The 20,053-nt window shown below is 31.6% G+C and overlaps 2 protein-coding genes across 2 annotated transcripts; both read right to left on the bottom strand.

Annotated features, from left to right (window-relative positions):
- Positions 1 to 2,327: 2,327 nt before the first annotated feature.
- Positions 2,328 to 7,095, bottom strand: LOC117918636 (thioredoxin-like protein AAED1, chloroplastic). Its single transcript, XM_034835426.1, has 7 exons — positions 6,700 to 7,095; positions 5,402 to 5,448; positions 5,165 to 5,279; positions 3,144 to 3,188; positions 2,999 to 3,058; positions 2,798 to 2,893; positions 2,328 to 2,687 (listed from the first exon to the last, which is right to left on the bottom strand). Exons 1-7 carry the CDS (start codon positions 6,985 to 6,987, stop codon positions 2,568 to 2,570), a joined length of 771 nt encoding a protein of 256 aa, XP_034691317.1. The 5' UTR covers positions 6,988 to 7,095; the 3' UTR covers positions 2,328 to 2,567.
- A 275-nt stretch (positions 7,096 to 7,370) lies between these two features.
- Positions 7,371 to 13,386, bottom strand: LOC117918637 (prostamide/prostaglandin F synthase-like). Its single transcript, XM_034835427.1, has 7 exons — positions 13,052 to 13,386; positions 12,340 to 12,386; positions 12,118 to 12,232; positions 8,211 to 8,255; positions 8,063 to 8,122; positions 7,864 to 7,959; positions 7,371 to 7,755 (listed from the first exon to the last, which is right to left on the bottom strand). The coding sequence occupies exons 1-7, from the start codon at positions 13,334 to 13,336 to the stop codon at positions 7,636 to 7,638; spliced, it is 768 nt and encodes a 255-aa protein (XP_034691318.1). The 5' UTR covers positions 13,337 to 13,386; the 3' UTR covers positions 7,371 to 7,635.
- Positions 13,387 to 20,053: the final 6,667 nt, after the last annotated feature.

Raw genomic sequence — 20,053 nt, 5'->3', positions numbered from 1 at the left:
TGGTGGGGTTTGTTTCAGTGAAGAATCCAAAACCCCATAGCAATTCACAACCCACCTTGGACACAAAGCTTGCTGGGGGGTGCCTTTCATGTCTGCTAAATGGCCCTGGATGTATGGATTAATTTATTTCCACTTTTGCTTTGCCTTTCACAAGAAGCACAAAGAATGAGAAACCGAGGGAGATGACTGTTATGGCATTTAGGGCTTTTTCATTAGAGAGTGTGTAGGGCATATTTGACTCAGAATGTATTGAAAAGGACAGCCACCCAACTGATTTAACACCATGACATGGTAGCCAGCTTACACATATATGTCTTATATTTCACCTAAAAGCTACAAAAGAAGGATATGATCAGTCTACAGTTCAACTTGGGGTGCATGTTGAGGACGACCTCTCATATTTTAATTAGAATCCTTCCAACAAAACCTGCAACGCACGACTAGAAAAGTCACTTGATTCAAAGAACCTTAACATTTGATCACTCAACCAAACTCCATCATTATGAAGTGTAGAAAATTTGCTTCATCAACTCGCTGTCCCTCAAAAGTCAATACATTAGTTGGTTAGTCCTCCATTCATTTGCCCTCTATTCTGCCTTGTAAATTAAGTCATCCTTTGCTACTTTCGAGTTTCATACGGCGATGGTATCTGTTAATGCCTCATGTATCCTATCCTGAATTTGGACACCGACTAGGGCCTCTAGTCTAGCTTGTACGGCGCCTTTCTGTGGAAAGAAAAATGTTTGTTAAAGAGAAAAATAAGGGGGTATCATTCTACAAATTTAACAGAGATTTGAGCCTTTTTCTTCTTTTTTACAGCGTTCCAATAATTATTTTCCTATTTTAACAGAGAAGGGAGGATCTAAAAATTTTAGTCTATGTTTATTTTATAGTATATTTTCAACAATAAACTAAATAAAAAATAAATAAATTCTAGAATATTTGGAGCTTGGCAGCCATGATTCCTTCAGCTGTATCCGGAGGCCTGGCCCAGGCCCAAGTTTTTTTCCTTCAAAATTCTTCCATAGAGAAAAGCACTATGCCTGTTCTTTCTGTAGAAAAGCAATTAAAGCTGGTTAAATCCTTTTTATGAACCCAAAAAGCTACTCAATCAGGCCCAGAGTTTGAGAATCAAAACCCGGCCTAGCCCCTGAAACTTGGCCCAAAGTCCAAAGCCCAAGTCCAATATCCGAAAACTTTCTGACTGGCGTTGGCAAGATGGATCTTGGCAATGGGACTCAACCCAACCCGCAAAAACTCTTTCTGGGTACCTTTATGACTTGATTGAAAATTTGTGAGCCCAATCTGGAGGTTTAAGGCGGCGGCTAGAAATTTAGAACATTGAGAACTCTTTTTGGGGTTTGGGTCACCCCATTTTATGATGGATTCCGCTAGGTAACTTATAACTTGGGAGAAAAACATCAAGTGGTGCTAATTCTTAGAAGCTAGGTTTGCCTAATGAAAAAAATATTGTACCATTTTTAAAAATGATATATTAGGATTTCTTTAAATGCTATATTATGTATAATGAAAGTATATTACACCATATTTATATTTTGTTTATAAGGATTATAAATGAAATTGAAAATATTTGTTTAATTTTTAAAATAAAAATTATATTACACATCAATATTTGCTATTAAAAAAATAAGATCTCTCTTATTTAATATTATTTACAATTTAAAAAATTGTTCAACAATTTATGATTTAATAACCTTTTATTTCTTTGTTAATAATATTCACAATTAAAACATTTAAAATTTATAAATAATTTTTTTGTACATAATATTATATTGTCATATTTTGTATCTATTTTTTTTTTATTCTTTTCTTTTTAAAAATAAAATTTTATTTTTTTAATCAAAATATCTTACTTTACAAAATGAATAATATAAATTTTTTTTTTAATGAATGGAAAAATATACATGTATCTTAGATATCAACATAGGATCATATCCCATGTAAAAAAAATATAAAAAGAAAGGCAAATAATATATTTGAACACTTATCTCATATTTGATGGATATGATAAATGATTTGACAATTTATATCTTATTTCATATTAAATCAACATAGGAGAATAGGATATGTTATTGATATGTATCTTTAGCCAACCAAACTTGGTCCAAGACTACGAAGAACAAACTCTTTTTGAAAAAGTTAGTAAAAGAAAGGTAGATGATATATTTAAACACTCATCTCATATTTGATGAATATGATAAGTGATGTGATAACTTATATCTTATTTCATCTTAAACAAACATAAACGTAGGAGAATAGGATACCTTATCCATATGCATCCTAGCCAAGCAAACTTGGCCAAAGACTATGTACAACAAACTCTCTTTTTGAAAAAGCTAGTTTAGATAGAGGGCACTATTTTATGCATTAAATTACAATTTTACAATCATATTTTGCTGAGTAACACACCATTTGACTATCTACACATAATGCAGAACTTGGGTTCCATATGGTATTTGCACTACCACTACACTAGGCTCATAAAATCTAATTAAACTACTGTGTTGCCAATTTTCATTTCACAAAGATAAACATGCAGTTAGGCTTCATGCTACTGGGACTTTGCAGCAGACGTCAAAGACATCATCTAGAGGAGCATGATCACCTGTTCCTTCGTCTTTCCTTGCATACACCAATTGCTTTCCTTTAAAAACAAACATCCCTCCCTAATAAGAACAAATCAAAGGTAAACAAATAAGTACTCAAAGTAACACAATTCAAGGACCTCATATCGAGTTCATACAAACCCTTGAGTACTAGAGAGGACGAATCAAACCTGTTGCAAGACGCTGCTTTTATCATCAGGAGTGGCTTTAATCGTATAGTTCTTTACAGCTTTCTGCAGAGCCTCAAATCTCAAGAGTACCTTAGCCTGTTATATCATGGTAAATGAACATACCATCACCATGCAAATAAGTTGTGTCCGATTATCCATAAATAAATAACTTCTTTCTAGAAGGAAGAAAAGAACAATTACACTGGCTGGGTTGAAGAATGTACGACCAAAACCATAGTACAAGCCCAAAACATCATATGCCTGAAACAGGGGTATCCAACAGAGTTTTAAATCACTAACAGAAGAATTTAAAAAATATGCATAGTTAAAATCACAAATATCTCACCTTGCGATCAGGATCTGCATAAAGGCAATCCAATGGAAATGGTAACTGCCCATAAAGCATAAGGAAAAAAACAAATCAGACTGCGGATCCAGAAAAGGGCTGAAGTGGTCCACATAAAAGAGACAATTAGAAAGATGCAAAAATAGCTCTGAATCTGGTGAAAAAAATGTCAGCAGACATTTCAAGATTTCTGGTGGAATCACATGGAGGTCTAGATGTCTTGAGTCAGAAGTAAGACCATCCTATTTTTTGTGTTGCACCAGAATAGTGTTTGTCCATGTGACTTGTGAAACACATCTGAAGCAGGCCATAGTTGCCACAGATGTCAATCAAGTTTAAGATTGGTGAAACTTATTCACAAATCCAACTTGCAATCAGAACCCCATTGGTCATTTGAAATCTTGGATGTCTTAACTAGAATGAAAAAAATAAAAATCAAGAATTTCTTCCAACCACACTACCTTTCGTATTCAAACTCTTTCAACATCATAATTAAATTTTGTTGTGTAACTTGGTGTCCAAGTCACTTAGCAATTGATTAGTAAATGAATCCATAATACATGACAGATCTAATTGACAAAAGACAAAATAAATATAATAATCACAAAGATAACAAGCATGGTGTTATGTTAACTTTCTTCAAATCTGCCATTTGGAGTGTAAACATTGTGATCCTCGGAGTGGCAAGTACAAAACACCAATGAAGAATATGAAAACTGATAACAATCCCAGTCCTAATCTTTAAAAAGCAGAAATATCATTCATGGGGAGAGTGCTAGCATACTATGTGGCCTGAGTGCCAAGTGTATAGGTGTCTAAAACATCAACCTACAGAATTCATGATGCCACAACACAAGGATATGATCCTTTTTTTTTTTAATAATTACAAGAAACTGAAAATTTATGTTATTAAAAACAAACATGGCCATATTAATACACTAAAAAAACCATTATTTGTCTAATAAACAAAGAAACAAAATACTGAAAACCTATTTGAAACTTTAGAATGTTGACCTAAAAGATTAAGTGTCCCTTCACCATGAAATTCTACAAGCATACAGCAAATAGTAACACATTTTGGTAATATTAATTGAAAACAACATTCCTCTAGTTACGAAGCAAGTTCTCAACTATTGCTCATCATGTTCAGGACAGATGGTATACTTATTAAACAATCAAAGACATGTTTGAAAAAAATTATGCTGATTTTTTTTTCCTTGCTAAGACTTGAAACTGGAACCTCCGACAACCCTACACCAACCTTTTACCAGCAAAAAGTTATGTTGATTAAATGAGGTTTAATTTGATGCAAAAAAGAAAAAAAGAAGGGAGGTTGAACAATGATTTCCATTCTTTCTTCCCTCTTCAAAAGGTTTCTAAATGTGCTTCAACCATTCAAAGAAATTGAATAAAATCAAATGGCAAATATTATTCAATAATGCTGATTTTTTGGGCAGATGATTTCTCAATTAAATGAGACCACTACATGGAGTGAAATTAGTTGACCATATCTGAGCACATGCTTCCTGACTGCAATCATAACACTAGCTTGTGATATCATCTCCTCAGTACATTTACAAGGGGATAAGTATAGGTGTCATTCTGTCTCTAAAGTCAGTCATGGCCAAGGCCTTTACTTTTTGTTTCCTGATAACACAAATTCACAGGATGCATGTGGTGTTAGCAAGCTTGTTGTAGAATTAAAACTCCTTCATAGATATGGTAGCAGCAAGGTGGGAGCGGATAGGGTTGGGTATTGCAGGATGATAATATGAAAGCAAATAATGAAAGAACTGAAATATGGTTCTAAAGAAATATTAGTTCAAAAATTAAACCAAATATTCAATCTCAGTAGTAACATTCACCAAGGGATAATAACAAATGTGAACACAACATAAACTACAACAATGTAAAGTAGTTCAGATTAGATGTCACGAAATAAAAATTTAACTTCAACTAGTTAAAAACATAAACTTCCTCTGGCAGAGTTCATTTAACAGTCAAAGAGGTAAAAAGAATACCCGCTCAGCAAGAATACGGGCTTTGTCAGGAGTACCAACACCAACTGCAATTAGTTTCACACCAGCTGAATCAAATCTTTCTTTTGATTCTTTTAGAGCAGAAGCAAGATCCCAGCTTCAAAATGCAAGCCAAAGAAAGCACAAAAAGTGATAGTCATAACTCATAAGACTTGCAACAAAATCTTGCATTCTAAATAACAATAGTTCTTGCATTAAATGATGGTGGAAATTATTTACCAGCAAGGGCATCCAAAATGCCTTAGAAGTGCAACAACAGCCATTCCCTGCAGAAGACATCAAAGTGAGCTTCTGGTTTCTAAAAATAGATTTCCAAACAGACATTTTATGGTTTAAAATACGATCAATTACAAAGATAGGAAGAGAGGAAAATTGGATGAGGAGTTTCACAATGACAAGAAGACCCCAGCTGTTCATATAGTATTCATAATAATAATAATGGTAATGTAAAAAATCTCTTACCATTTATCTTAATATATATATATATATAAACAAAATATGTATTAAATATGATAATAAGTATATGAGAAGGATAAAGAATCCCCCAAAAAATACAAAAACTGATCAAACAGTATATGACTGAACTCCTCCACCATTCTAAGAAGACATCTACATCAGAATACTACCACATGGGAATATACAAATAAAGCATCTCATCACTCCTTAGGGTCCATCTCATCTCCTTCTAATAGAGACCTAATCAGTGCTCCTCTACTTTCTTTCCATACCCTTTTGTTCTACATAATGAGTGAATATAATTTAATGACTGAAATTAAATCATCAAGCATATTAAGTACGTTTAGAACAATAATTTAATAATATTATTTAAAATCAAAATTAACTTAAAAGTAATAAGTCAAAAAAAGTACATTTTCCAAATCCAAAATAATTTTGTGTCTTCATTCCCTGAAACTCTCAACTTCTTACAACCCTCTATCATAACCAACAACTCTTTTCTCCTTTGTTTCTCTCCCATCAAGGCATTACTTGATGATTAATAAGGAAAACTGTGATGAGTTAATAGTTTTAAAAAATTGTTAATTTTAGCATGCAACCTCAATAATTAAGGTAATCACTAAATAATAAGATTTAAGTAAGCAAATTTGGCAAAATTCATATAAGTTTTCAGTTTTACTAGATACGGTAATGACTTAAATTAAGTCATTAAATTGGTTTGCCAAATATACTCTCAATGGATGAAAAATTTTCAGTTGAATGCAAGATTATTTAACCTCAAAAGCCTATTAATTTCTATTTTGGCTGTGAGTGGGAGTTCCAAAGTTTCAGATACCACATGGAAGCTTAGCGCTCCCGTTGGCACTAACAATGATCAATAAGATAAACCTAAAATCAGATTTGTAAAGAAATCCTATTACTCAAGCACAATATAATCATTAGTATTGACCGTAAAACCACAAACTGAAAAGATTTTCATAACTATTGCAAAGTTCAACAATTAAAAAAGATAAGAGATGGTGCTAGTAATAGTGAAAATCAAGCATAAGAATAAAGCTTACCTCCTCCTGATCCCAGAGATCCTTGAATAACACGGGTTCGCCGGAGGCGGTGAAGATGCTAACTTCACCTAGGATTTCACCGATGGTGGATGTGAAATCGGAAGATGAAGAAGAAGCTCTTACAAGGAGATTGGGTGTAATATCAGTGGTTTTCCTTGATTTAAAGGAAACTCGAGTCTTAACATGGCAAACCCTGGGGAATTGGGATGGGAGCCGGCTAGATGGTGGAAAAGAAAGATTCCGAGGTTGTAGAAATTGTAGGGCTTGCGCACATGATATCACAGCCATCGTTTCAGTCTTCTTCACACCGGTTTTGCCGAGTCGCAGTTGCTTCAAATTTCAGACCACTGAGAGAAAATAAGAAACGCAGCAGCAGCAACTCTCGGACTGGGCCTGTACACGTGTTGCTTCTGGGTCTGAGAAGTCCACATCTCAATGGCGCCGGTTGAGCCGACCAAGTGAATAAATATTTGGGCCTCGGCTTTGGGTCGTACCTCGGCCAAATCCAAGGAACTACAGAAGAGTGGCCCAAAGTAAATGAGAAAAACCCGTTTTGGCGATTTTGGTAAATAATAATAATAATTAATTAATTAAATTTACAGTAATTTATGAAGATTCAAATAATTTTTGAAAAAGAACAAGAGAATTTCGACTCAAATGCTAACAGGAGATAAGGGAGTTGAAGCTCTAGACTTCAATTTGCTTTGTCATTGCTGGAAGCCTGGAAGTTAGGTACAGGTATCACTATCTTATACATTTAATTGCAATTTTACAAACATATTGTGTTCAATAATACAACATTTGACCAGCTATGCAGAAAGCAGAATATTTGCGTGACTACACGAGGCAGAAACTCATTGAATATTTTGAATAACATCATGGCAAAATTTCACTTCACTGGATCAGACATCCCAAAGGGTGATATGCGGTTAAGCTTCATGCTACTGGAACTCTGCAACAGGCATCAAAGATATCATCTAAAGGGGCATGATCACCTGTTCCTTCGTCTTTCCATGCATACAACAACTGCTTCCCTTTGAAAACAAACATCCCTCCCTAATAAAAACAAATCAAAACTACATACATAAGGACTGTGTAACAAATTCAAGGATCCAAGTATGAGTTCAGATAAATTCTTTTGAGGACTCCACTGCTAAATCAAACCTGTTGCAAGACGCCACTTTTATCGTCTGGGGTGCCTTCCAGAGTATAGTTTTTCAGAGCTTTCTGCAGTGACTCAAATCTTGAAAACACCTTAGCCTGTAGTATCACGTTTAATATAGGAAAAAATTTATATGCTATGCAAATAAGATCTCACCCAAAAAAACAAAGAGTTTCTTTCCCCAGAAGATTGAATACTTACACTGGCTGGGCTGAATAGTGTACGGGAAAGACCATAGTATAAGCCCAAGACATCATAGGCCTGAAACAAAAGGAGTGCCCATCAGAGGTTACAATCATCAAGAGAAGAAATTGAACAAATGATCACAAGCTAAAATAACATATAATACCTTGCGGTCAGGATCCGCATAAAGGCAGTCCATTGGAAATGGTAACTGGTCATATAACATCAGCAACCAAATAATTAGATCTCAAGATTAAGAAAAGGCCTACTATATTCCTGCAACAGAAGACAATTAGGAAGATGCAATTATAGCTGAGTTCAGGGAAAAGAAGTTCTGACATTGTAATATTTCTGTTTGAGTAAAGAAATATAGAGTTGGTGATGTCTTCTATCAGATGTAAGATGAACATATATTTTTCTTTAATCCAGAGCACAGACAGTTTGTTATGAAAGTATGTCAGTGTAACTCATCACCACTTAAAACGTGTCTGCTTATGGAATTCAATTGTGGCATGGTTGAAACTCGATCATTAAATTGACTTGCATTGAGAACCCAATAGATCATTTGGACATCTGGAGCACAAGTAACAAAGAATACTTTCTGCACCACACTACTTTCCATCTTCAATCACTTTGAAGATCATCATTAAACTTCTGGTCAGCAATACGATATCTATTTGTCAGGCCTATAAAAAAAATGATCTCTATTTATCACTCTGGAATTCAATAGAGTAAGGAATCCAGCTTACAAGCAAGATCTAATCACCAAAAGCCATACTAACTGGCAGTCAGAGAAATACCATTACTCGTAGCAGTGATGTCATGAACTCAAGATATGACCGATAGCCAACATGCAGGAATTATTGTGCACAAGTGCCATACTCATGGATTGGTTGGAGGTTCAATGCTCCCACTGGATCAACAGGTCACACTGTGGATCATGCCTTGAATAACACTATCCAAGAAGAGGTAGAGTCCCACTACTAAGGCAAAAAGCACTGTTGGCTAGTGGGGACACAAGTCAACCAAACTTTCACCTGGCCATGATACCGAGAGTCTCAATCTATCCAAAAGTTTGGCTGTGGAATTGTTACAATCTGCCCTCTTCATGCACCAAGTTAATTTGGAGCTTCCCAAGCTAGTGCATGAGAGAGAGAGAGAGAGAGAGAGAGAGAGGAGAAAGCAGAGGGTGTAAGTCTTTCAAGGTCCTCTATCTCCAAATCAGTAAGGTTATAACAAAAGTTAAATGATCCAAGAAAAAGGAAAACAGAGACCAAGGATAGATGAAATAAGAGTATTTCAGGCTGTCAAAACCCTAAAAATATTGGAAAATTGGGAGCATAGGGGTTGATTTCCCCACTACAAGTCTTCTTGTAAACAAATTATTGCCTCATTACCTATCACAAAACAAGTATGTTTTAAGAAATCCTGGAAAAACTGTGCAATGGCTTTCCAAGGATACCGATGCATCCACCTGACTAGAATGTTGGTCTCTTAACCATTAGGGTGTGTCTCACAGATGCTCAACATTACCTTATGCCAAAGAGCAATACTTAGATTAGGAAACCTCTAAAGCCACTTCCCTAAGAGGACTCTATTCCTTAATGAAATCCTCACCACCAAAAGGATGTGGATAGATTAAGGATCACTAAAAAACTTTACGTTCAAATGTGGAAGCAAATACAATAATTTGATGCTGACTCATATTGATATCGGATAATATGCTCTTGTCTAAACTGATCTTAAGACTTGAAATGTGCCTAAAATCCATCAAGATTGCCTTAAAGTTTTGCAAATCTTCCATGTTGGCTCTTGAAAAAAAGATGGTGTCATTTGCAAACTGCAAGTGTGACATTCTAGTTCTACTCCTCCCTACTAGTAAACCTTCAATGCACCTCCTCCAAGTCCCCTTTCCTAAAAGCCCTAAGAGCTAAAAGCTCTAGAGATAGATTTGTTTCCTCTCCTTCAAGTTTGTAAAAGATATCTTATTCCATTCTTTCAATTTTGATTTGATATTGCAGTCTTTTCGTGAATTTATGATCTTCTCACCCTTCAACTTGAAACTTTTTCCACCATAGGCTAAAACTTTAAATTTGGATGAAACAACCACATATTTTCAAACTTGAATGGTGCTAGACCTAATTTATGGCTAATCCAAGCCCAACTCAAATTATGAAACAATTAACCCGAGCTCAATCCAACTTGATTTCTAACCCAAGATACTCAATCCAAGTCCATCCTAACCTCATTTTTCTAAGATTAGGTAAAGGTTACATTAAACCCAAGTTGGGCGGGTTGATTGGGTTGTATTTTTTCTATATATTTATACCAAACTTTAAGTGGTAAATGAGATCAAAGTTTAAGATAATAGCAAAAAAGTAACATTAAATCTATATGTCTCTTTAAAAATATATATATATATATAATGTAATTATAATTTGACTTTTTTCTTTAAAAATCTAAAAAGAAAATAAATAAAATGTATATTATTAAATGGGATAATGTAAATTATAAATATTATCAAATATTAGCTTGGGTTCACCATTAGCTTGGGTTCATCATTAGCTTGGGTTGTCCAAACCTTGGCCTAAGTCCAACCCAAACTGAGTTCATTGTGGAAAAACTTAAGCCAAACCTGAGTATTAAACATGATTGTCTAAGCTTTGCCCAAATATCAAGTTAGGTTGGGCTAACCTACAGTTGCATCCTTAATTGTATCTCACTTAAAAGGATTGGTATTTAAAACAATGGGGCAATGGTCAAAGGTCAACCTAGGTAAGGCTTATTAGAGACATTGAGAAAACCTTTGCTCCCACTCATTTGAATATAAAAATCCACTGATCTCTTACAACAATGAATTCTTGCAAATTGGACTAAGTAAAATAAGCATCCCTAAGAGGAGGGTTGACAAAGCCATTTTTTCTAATGAAATCATCAAAGTTTCTCATGCTAAGAATTAATCTAGAGCCACCAACCTCTTACAAAATTCTTCTAATCACATTAAATCCGACCCTCCCCAAACCATAGTTGTAAAAGGCGCAGTTATCAAGGCTAAACCACTCCTTAGTTACAATTCATTGTTGGAAAGGTGCACCTCATTTACTTTATTTTTTCCTTTTTAATACTTTTATTTTAAAATTTTCTAACTGCATTTTGAAATTTATATAATTTCAATTTTTTTTTGTTGATTTCTTTTTTTAAATGTTTGGAACCTTAAACCTTTTTCTTTTTTTTGCTTGGACTAGATTTTGGATCATGTTTTATAAAACCAATATGCATCCTAGGTTGCATTTCACTTTCTTTAAGTGCACACCTTGCATTGCACCTAAGCCTAAGCCTTATGAGGCTTTTGCACCTTAGATGTGCCTTGTGCTTTTTAAAACTATGCACCCCACACTCATGCTCCCCTCCCCACCACCACCACCATTTCAAAAAGGCTAAAATAAAAAAGATTCATTAGCTCCACCCAAAAAATCCTTTCTTGGAGAGGAGTTGTTCACATTGAGGTACGCTAAAAGAGCCCTTCTCAATCTAAAACTTAGCTGTAACTATGAAGGAACATAACACCAATTCTGAGTAGCCATACTTGCTTGAGTCCCAAATTATCAATAACCCATCCAATGCCCCACGAGCCAGAGTAGCTCACTCCTTGTTCCTAGCTGTCTACACAATGCCCATAAATCTCCTCTCACACATCTCTCACTTTTGTTAATAACACTATTTTGGAGGATTCTAGTAATGTTTCTTAACAAGTTTATAGTGGGACAAAAAGCAGGCTTCCTCTCTAGATATGGTAGGGGCAAGGTGGGATGGGTGGATTGTGCTATGACAGGATAGATCAACAGAGCACTGAAAAAATATTACTTCAAAACTATAGCCTAACATTTTATGATAATAGTGCTGATTCTACTGAAGACTTTCGGTAAGAGATGGTAACAAAAATGAGCATCACATAAATTAAAACATATATGGTAGCCCAAGAGAGCTGAAATGCAACAAAGTTCTTTAATTAGTTTAAAAAACTGTAGTTTCTATGAAATAGTTCATATAACAGACAGAGAAATAGAGAATACCCGCTCAGCAAGAATACAAGCTTTGTTAGGAGTACCAACACCAACTGCAATTAGCTTCACACCAGCTGAATCAAATCTTGCTTTTGATTCTTTTAGAGCTGAAGCAAGTTCCCAGCTTAAAAATGCAAACCAAGGAAAGCACAGAAAGTAAGGAATAATAACAAAATCCAGCACTTTAAAGAAAAGGAGTTTTTCCATCAACCAGTGCCGAAGATCAGTTACCAGCAAAAGCACCCAAAATGCCTCAGAAGTGCAACAACAGCGACTCCCTGGGAAATGGAGAAAATTGCTTATGTTGAGAAAAATAAACTGAATAAAATTATGGAAGAAAATTATTCCACTTGTCCAGAATATAGCTCCCAAAGAACATTTTATGCTTTACAATACCCAGAAATACCAAAGACAGAAAGTGGGAAAAAAAAAAAAAAAAACCAGCCAGTGAGATCCCAACTGTTCATACAGGTACCATCAAGATAGTGCCCATACTCTTAACATTTTAACTTTAGCTTTTCTAGCTATGGGGCCAACCAATAATTCGAATTTGTTTCTGAGTAATTATGTCCAAGACAACATCCTAAGGGAACAGCGGCAAGACTTGCCCCACTGACGCATCTAGATATCAATCGTTAGAAAATATTTGAATTTCAAAATTCAATAACTTCTTTATTTTAATAGCTAGAATCAAAAGTTTGAATAAACTATTATACATAACGCAATAAAGACAGAGTGCTCTCAAACATTGGAAATTGTCTGGCCTAACTGGTGGTTCCATATTTCTTTGAACTCATGTCCATAAAATATTGCTCCAACTGTTTGCAGTTAGAGGCATAAGCCCCTTCTTTCCTTTTTCCACCCATAACGCCTATGCACCAGTGTGCAAGAACTATCTCCTATCCCATTATGGGGCATTTTTGTATAATACATAAAGTTTTACCTCCTTCTGATCCCAGAGATCCTTAAACAACACGGATTCGCCGGAAGCTGTGAAGACGCTAACTTCACCTAAGATTTCACCGATATCGGGGTTGAAATCAGAGGTAGAAGAAGCTCTTACAAGGAGACTATGTCTGATATTAGGAGCCTCGGTTGATTTAAAGGAGAGTGAAGTCTTAACATGGGGAGCCCTGGGGAATCGGGGTGGGAACCGCCGAGATTGTGGAGAAGAAACGGAGCGAGGCTGCAGAACATGAAGAGTCTGTGCAGATGCTATTACAGCCATTGCTTAACTCCTCACTCTCCTCTCTCTCAACTGGTTCGGATTTCAGACCTGATCAGAAAAATTTATTTTATTTTATTTTATTTTATTCCTTTTTCTTCTGGTTGAAAACAGGTTGATGTTGAGGCTGAAACGAACTCGTTCGGGTCTGGCCCACGATTATCCTACTGGAAGCATAACGGACCTAGGCCCAATCATTCATTTAAGCTGGCCAGCTGGTCTGACTAGCATGACTATGCACTGGACCAGTCGGGCCAATTAATGATTTACACTGGGCCTATCATTTGTGCTGTACGTCGGCCCAAAACTACTTCCTATTGAGTTTAGGAAGGATAATGAATTTTAATCAAGGAGAATTGTGTTTTACAGCTACTTGGCTTGATAATTAATAAAAGGTCTTTTAAACACCCATAAATGATTATAAGGATATAAAGTTGGAATAGACAAAAATACCCCTTTGACTTTCCCTCATCATTTTTGTCTTTATATGCCCCTTCCATAAAATTCCCCTTTATTTAATTTTTTTTTCATTATTTTTTAAACTCTTCTAAAAATAATTGAAAAAATCAGCATTATTTTCTATTTTTAAATTATAAATATACAAAAATTATATTAATGATTCAAAAATTATTTTGGAAAATATTTTCAAAAAAAATATTAATTTAAATGAATAAAAAGTATTTTTTACATTTTAGAAGTAAATAATTTAATGATTAAAACACTATTTAAAATAAATATATTTACTATTTTTGTTTTTTTTTATACTAAAAAGAATTTTAAAGTTTACTTTTTTTACTATTATAAAATAAAAGGTTTAAAGTTTTTTTTTAATCTTTTTCCTTCCATATTTTAATATTTTTTTTAACATAGACTTTTGGTAATAAGTTATATGAATGTTTCAAATTTGTTTATTAAGGATTTTTTTAATGATTTGAATTAATTGAAAATTTATTGAAATAAGAAAAAAAGAAAAAGAGAGAAAGATGATAAATGAAGAGTTTTAATTTTAAATATCCAATTAAAATGTTTTCGTATTTAGAAATGGATTATATCAATACATAGTATAATAGAGATTGAAATTTTCTCATATAAAAGGGTTAAATAATATATTTACTCATTTTAAATGAAAACAAGTAATTAAAAATTATATAAATTATCTTTGAGTTTGGTTTTAAAATATTTTTTCTAGTTTTTATTTTTTTATTTGTAAAAATAATTTTTATTATTTATATTGTCTCTTTTTGAAAATACATTTAACTAAAAAAACTATTTTTAAGAATGAAAATTGAAGACCTTGTTTAATACTTTTTTTTTATATGAAGATAATAAAAAGAATTAAATTTCATTTATTGATTATTCTTTTTTTATTTTTAAAATATAATATGTTCACAATTAAATAAAGGAATTGATCAATTGTATACTTTTTTCTCAAAAATGTAACATGTTCATAAAAAAATTGGATTTAACTTTTTCATCATTTTTTTAATCAAACTACTATAATCATGTTTAATACACATATAAGCATACATGCACTACGGGGATATGAAATTTGTGTCACTGTACAAGGGTATTTACTAACTGTACAAGGGAAATGTATTAAGTGTGCAAGCAATGTATAAAATTACCATTTATAAAAGATTTCAACCTATTTTGAACCACTCCTTTATTTTCTTTGTCACCCACAAATTACATACTCATGCACTTTATTTGACTCCCACATGAAAATTCCGATACTTTCCTAGTAATGATATTTGGGGAAAAAAATTAACTCTAATTCATCCACCATTTTCTTAGTTAAACCATTAGAAATATGGTTAACACAATTACATGGACACATTACTTAAAAGATATATATTACACCATTGTACAATGGTATTATGCTAATTGTACAAGGGAAAAGTACTAAGTGTATAAGGGTGTATAAGGCTACCATCTATGAAAATTTTTAATCAATTTTGAATCACTTTTTCATTTTCCTTATCATCCACATATTGTATACCCATATCATGTAATTTATTTAACTTCTACGTTGAAATTCCGATATTTTCCTTAGTAATAATGTTTGGGGAAAAAAATTTAATCCTAATTCATCCAAGATTTTGTCAGCCAAACCATTAGAAATAAGGTTAATATACCTAAATGGACACGCAACTTAAAAAGGATATATTGCACCATTGTACAATGGTGTTACATTAACTGTATAAAGAAAACGTATTAAGTGTACAGGGATGTACAAGGTTATCATTTATGAAATATTATAGTCGATTTTGAATCATTTCTTTATTTTCTTTGTCACCTACAAATTGTACATGAAATTTGTACTATTGTATAAGGGTGTTACACTGACTATACAAGGGTGTTACACTCACTGTATAAGGCAAATGTACTAATTATACAAGGGTGTATAAGACTGCCCTTTATGAAAGATTTCAATTAATTCTGAATTTTTTTTTTTCGTCACTTAAGGATTGAACACTTTTCCCCCACACATTCCTTCACTTAAAAATTGTTTTAATTTTAAATTTTAAATTTTAAATTTCATCATCCAAAATTTGTAAATGCATATTTCATTTAAGTAGTTTTAACAATATTTTTTCTTACTACGTTTACATCCTATATAAAAGAAAATTAACCATAATATTTTGGTATTACATTTTTTTGTAAAATCAAATTAATATAAATGAATAACATTAGTGTCATTGTTTCAAATGACTTCGGATAATATAAACAACATATAATAATTGCCGAGGAAAAATTATCAATATTTATTACCAAACTATGTCATTTAGATATTTCTTACTAAAATTAAAACATAGGAAATAAAATTAAAATTAATCACGTTTAAAGTGTTTATTACAAGTAAACCAAATAAAATATATATTTTTACTATTTTACCTTTATAAACATAATATCAGTAGAAATTAAAAAAAAAATCATATTTAAATATAATTAAAAAGGATAAAAAATTTATCTTTGTAACATTTGTAATTTTTTTTAAAAAAAAATCATTAATTTAAATTATCAAGTTAATTTAAAATAAATTTTTTTGTTGTAATTATAGTTTTGAAGATTCTACTATTTTTATATTATCACTTTTAATTTATTTTCTTTGATTTTTTTATTTTAAATTTCATATAAACTTGTTTTGTCTTGCATTTACATGTTTTTTATTATATCCCTATTTAAGGTGATTTTCATCTAATTTATGTTTCATTATATTATCTTTTCGATTTTAATATGTTGTTATACCTCTTTACATAACAAAAGATTTTGTTATTTTTCATCTACAAAACTTTATACAAAAGATATCATATATGAGGAAAAAAATAAAAAAAAGGGGAAAATTATGATATAATTACATACACATCTCTTAATATGATACATTTATTCGACTTAATGGCATCGTGCTTTAATAATTTAAACCATGTCAAGTCCACATCTATTTAAGATTTAAAAGAGTATTTGAATATTTTTCAAATTATTAAGGTATAATACATTATTCAATTAAAAATTAATTATCAATATTAATTAAAAGATGATCATGCTACAAAATAATATATTAAGACAATATCTATGTATTGTCCATAAAATAGAGAAAATATTCAAATAATTGTCTATAACCTTAAAGATATATATGTTGGATAAAAAAGAATAATAATATTTTTTAAGGTGTTTAAAAAATATTTACTTTAAAAATGTAGTAATAATTATTTTTAACCATTGATTTCTAATATTCAATTTATTAGGCATGGTTTAAGGTGTTTAAAAAATATTTACTTTAAAAATGTAGTAATAATTATTTTTAACCATTAATTTCTAATATTCAATTTATTATGCATGGTTTTTTGGAAGAAAAATAACTGATGGAAATAGTAACACCTCTCTGGTAAGAAATTAATTTACATGTCTCACCAATTAATATATGAGAAAAAGGTAAGGTGAATGATGAGAGAGAGAGAGGGAAGTTAGTTGTTTTCTTTTTCTTTTTTATAGCCAATTTCAAGGAATTTTGAAAAATAATGTCCTTCAACTCAATTTTTACTCGTCAACTAGATTTTGGGCTTAAATATAAGGGATATGAGGACCTTGCGCCAATTTTCAAACCCAAGTGGGTGTAAAACTCAATTCTCCCAATCAAGAATGGGAAGAAATCCTGAATTTATTTTATATCTTTTTTTTTTTTATAATTTTGTTTGATTAAATAATTTTGGATAATGAACTTTTTCTTACCTATTTTAAAATTATTAAATTTATTTTTCTTTTTTAATAAAAATGATTAAATATGCAAAAAAAAATTATTAAAATATTTTAAAGTTTAAGAAAATGGACCTTATTAATATTCTCAAATAAGAAAATAAGTGAATAAAAGTCAAATTTTTTTTTTTTGAGAAATAGCTAAGCTTGTTATTTTTACGATTTTTAACTATTCTTTAATATAAAATTATTTATAAAGTTTAAAATACTTGATTTGAAATTTCATCAAATATTTTCCTTATCTATTTAGTTGTTATTTTCAGTCACCTCTCATTTAACTCAAAATAAGAAAAAAAAAATTTAATATTTAGAGTCCGTTTGGCTGGAAGCACTTTTAGCTTAAAAAGTGGTTTTTTTAAAAATATTTAGTGTTTAACAAAATTTAGAAAACACTCTTAGAAAAATAAAATATTATATGTAGCATTAAAAATCACTTATAATGTTTTACGGAGAAACATTTCTTATGTGATTTTTTTAACAACATTTTCCGATGAATCACTTCCATTATAAATGTTTTAAGTAAAAACATTATAAAAGCACTTCTAGTCACTATAAAATTTAGGTGTATTCAAAACCTTAAAAGAGATGTGAATGAAATTAAGAATACATTTAGTAGTGATTTTAGCAAGTGTTTTTAGTTTTTCTAATATTTGAAAGATAACTTTTTTAAAATATTAAAAAAGTCTAAAAAAAACTTCTTAAAATCACTACAAACAAACTCTTAGGTAGCATTTGATAGTGATTTTGAAAAGTGTTTTTAACTTTTCTAATACTTATAAAATAAAATTTTTTAAGTTTTAAAATGTCTACAAACATTTCCTAAAATTATTATCAAACACAATCTAAGAGTGTATTTGTAGTGATTTTAAAAAGTGTTGTTAGTATAATTTTTTTTAATAAGGTATTTGGTAAAATTCAATAAACATTTTTAAAAATCTGAAAAATCACTTATAATGTTTTATACGAAACATTTGATAATTGATTCTCATAAAAACACTTATAAATAAAACACTTTCAATAAAAGTACCATAAAATATAATCTAAATTTTAATAAAAATAAATGGAAAAAAATATTTATATTGTTATTTTAATTTTTAATATAAAAGATTTTTTTATTTTTTATTTTATTTTATAGAAATTGATAGTTTAAGAAGATTTTGTAATATAAAGGTAGTTGCTTATTATTAATTAAATTGGATCATAATAATAATAATAATAATAATAAAGATAATATTAAAAATATATAAGTTTTTAAGTAATTTTAATTATATTATATTTTTAATAATGATTTATTTTATTTTATTTTTTCGATATTTTTCTAAAACCAAAGATAAGATAAGAGTGTATGTAACATCCTTTATTTCTTGCCACGCATCATATATAATAGCAAATATTTTATTTTGTAATTATTAGAAACTATGGTTTTAAATAATTTTAGATAAAATCTAAAACTAGAAAACATAATAATTGTCATGATGGGTATGGCAAGGAAACTAGAATATATATATATATATATATATATATATATATATATATATTATAACACCATTTCTTGATGATTTCCTTGAACGATCTAGGTCTAAATTTAATTATACACTTCAAAAATTCAGATTTAAATTAGGTATGATATTTATTGGGTACCATAATATTTTCCGAAAAATAATTAAATACCAGGCATACATATACGTATATGAATACAAGAGGATAGAATTGAAAGTGCAGTTAAAATCACTTTCAAAGGGAGTGGATTAAAGGAAGGGTGTTGAGAGTATTATAATGTGGTAGATGGTGTGAATGAAGTTGGGCAGGAGTAGCTTTCACATTAGATACTCACTAGGAGTTGTGGGGATATATCATATATGTAGCTCAGGGCCTGCACATAGCTTTTATGTATATATATCATCAGATAGCCATGGGGAGAATTGACTCTTGGCATCCCTATCCGTTGAAAGTAGCTTTGAGGTCCCCAAATTAAGGCTAACTGACCCCTAGCTCTAGGAACATGCTGGGTATGCTGGAGACTCATAATTAAGGCTTTAGTATTGTCGTGGTGTACACACCTCTTCCTTAGTTCACCCAACGTTTATGTCTTCCCACCTCCCTACGTAGCTACTCCCGGCCACTGAGTACGCACAACCCCATAGCGATGGTAGAGGGGCATCATTGAATTCAAATCCTGCCCGCGCCATATAATAAAGGCTGAGTGCATCCATGAAAACTAAGCCCCTTCACGGGTCTTGATTTTCTTCATTTATAATCTCACGTGGTGTCTTTATGATACTTGTTTTGGTATAGATATATGAAATCGATGGTGGCCATCATACCATTTCACTTATAAACACCCTCCCTCTCGTCCAACACCCAACACTCGACATGCGCTAATACGGATACCATCCCCTAGCTTGGTGTACAAACACCCTAGTGGTCCTGCCTTCAAATGCGCTTTGTCGCGTCTCCTGTCTCCAA

The sequence above is a fragment of the Vitis riparia genome, chromosome 7 (assembly GCF_004353265.1).
Source record: "Vitis riparia cultivar Riparia Gloire de Montpellier isolate 1030 chromosome 7, EGFV_Vit.rip_1.0, whole genome shotgun sequence".
NCBI classification, from domain to species: Eukaryota; Viridiplantae; Streptophyta; class Magnoliopsida; order Vitales; family Vitaceae; genus Vitis; species Vitis riparia.
This window is presented reverse-complemented; position numbering and strand designations above follow the sequence as displayed.

Bases quoted from the DNA above. Each gene is read 5' to 3' on its own strand.
- LOC117918636 (XM_034835426.1), bottom strand. From the start codon at position 6,987: ATGGCTGTGATATCATGTGCGCAAGCCCTACAATTTCTACAACCTCGG. The intron at 5,449-6,699 runs GTAAGCTTTATT...TGTCTTCTGCAG, and splicing joins ATCTCTGGGATCAGGAGGAG to GGAATGGCTGTTGTTGCACT. The intron at 2,894-2,998 runs GTAATTGTTCTT...ATGATATAACAG, and splicing joins CATTCTTCAACCCAGCCAGT to GCTAAGGTACTCTTGAGATT.
- LOC117918637 (XM_034835427.1), bottom strand. From the start codon at position 13,336: ATGGCTGTAATAGCATCTGCACAGACTCTTCATGTTCTGCAGCCTCGC. The intron at 12,387-13,051 runs GTAAAACTTTAT...TCCATTTCCCAG, and splicing joins ATCTCTGGGATCAGAAGGAG to GGAGTCGCTGTTGTTGCACT. The intron at 7,960-8,062 runs GTAAGTATTCAA...GTGATACTACAG, and splicing joins CACTATTCAGCCCAGCCAGT to GCTAAGGTGTTTTCAAGATT.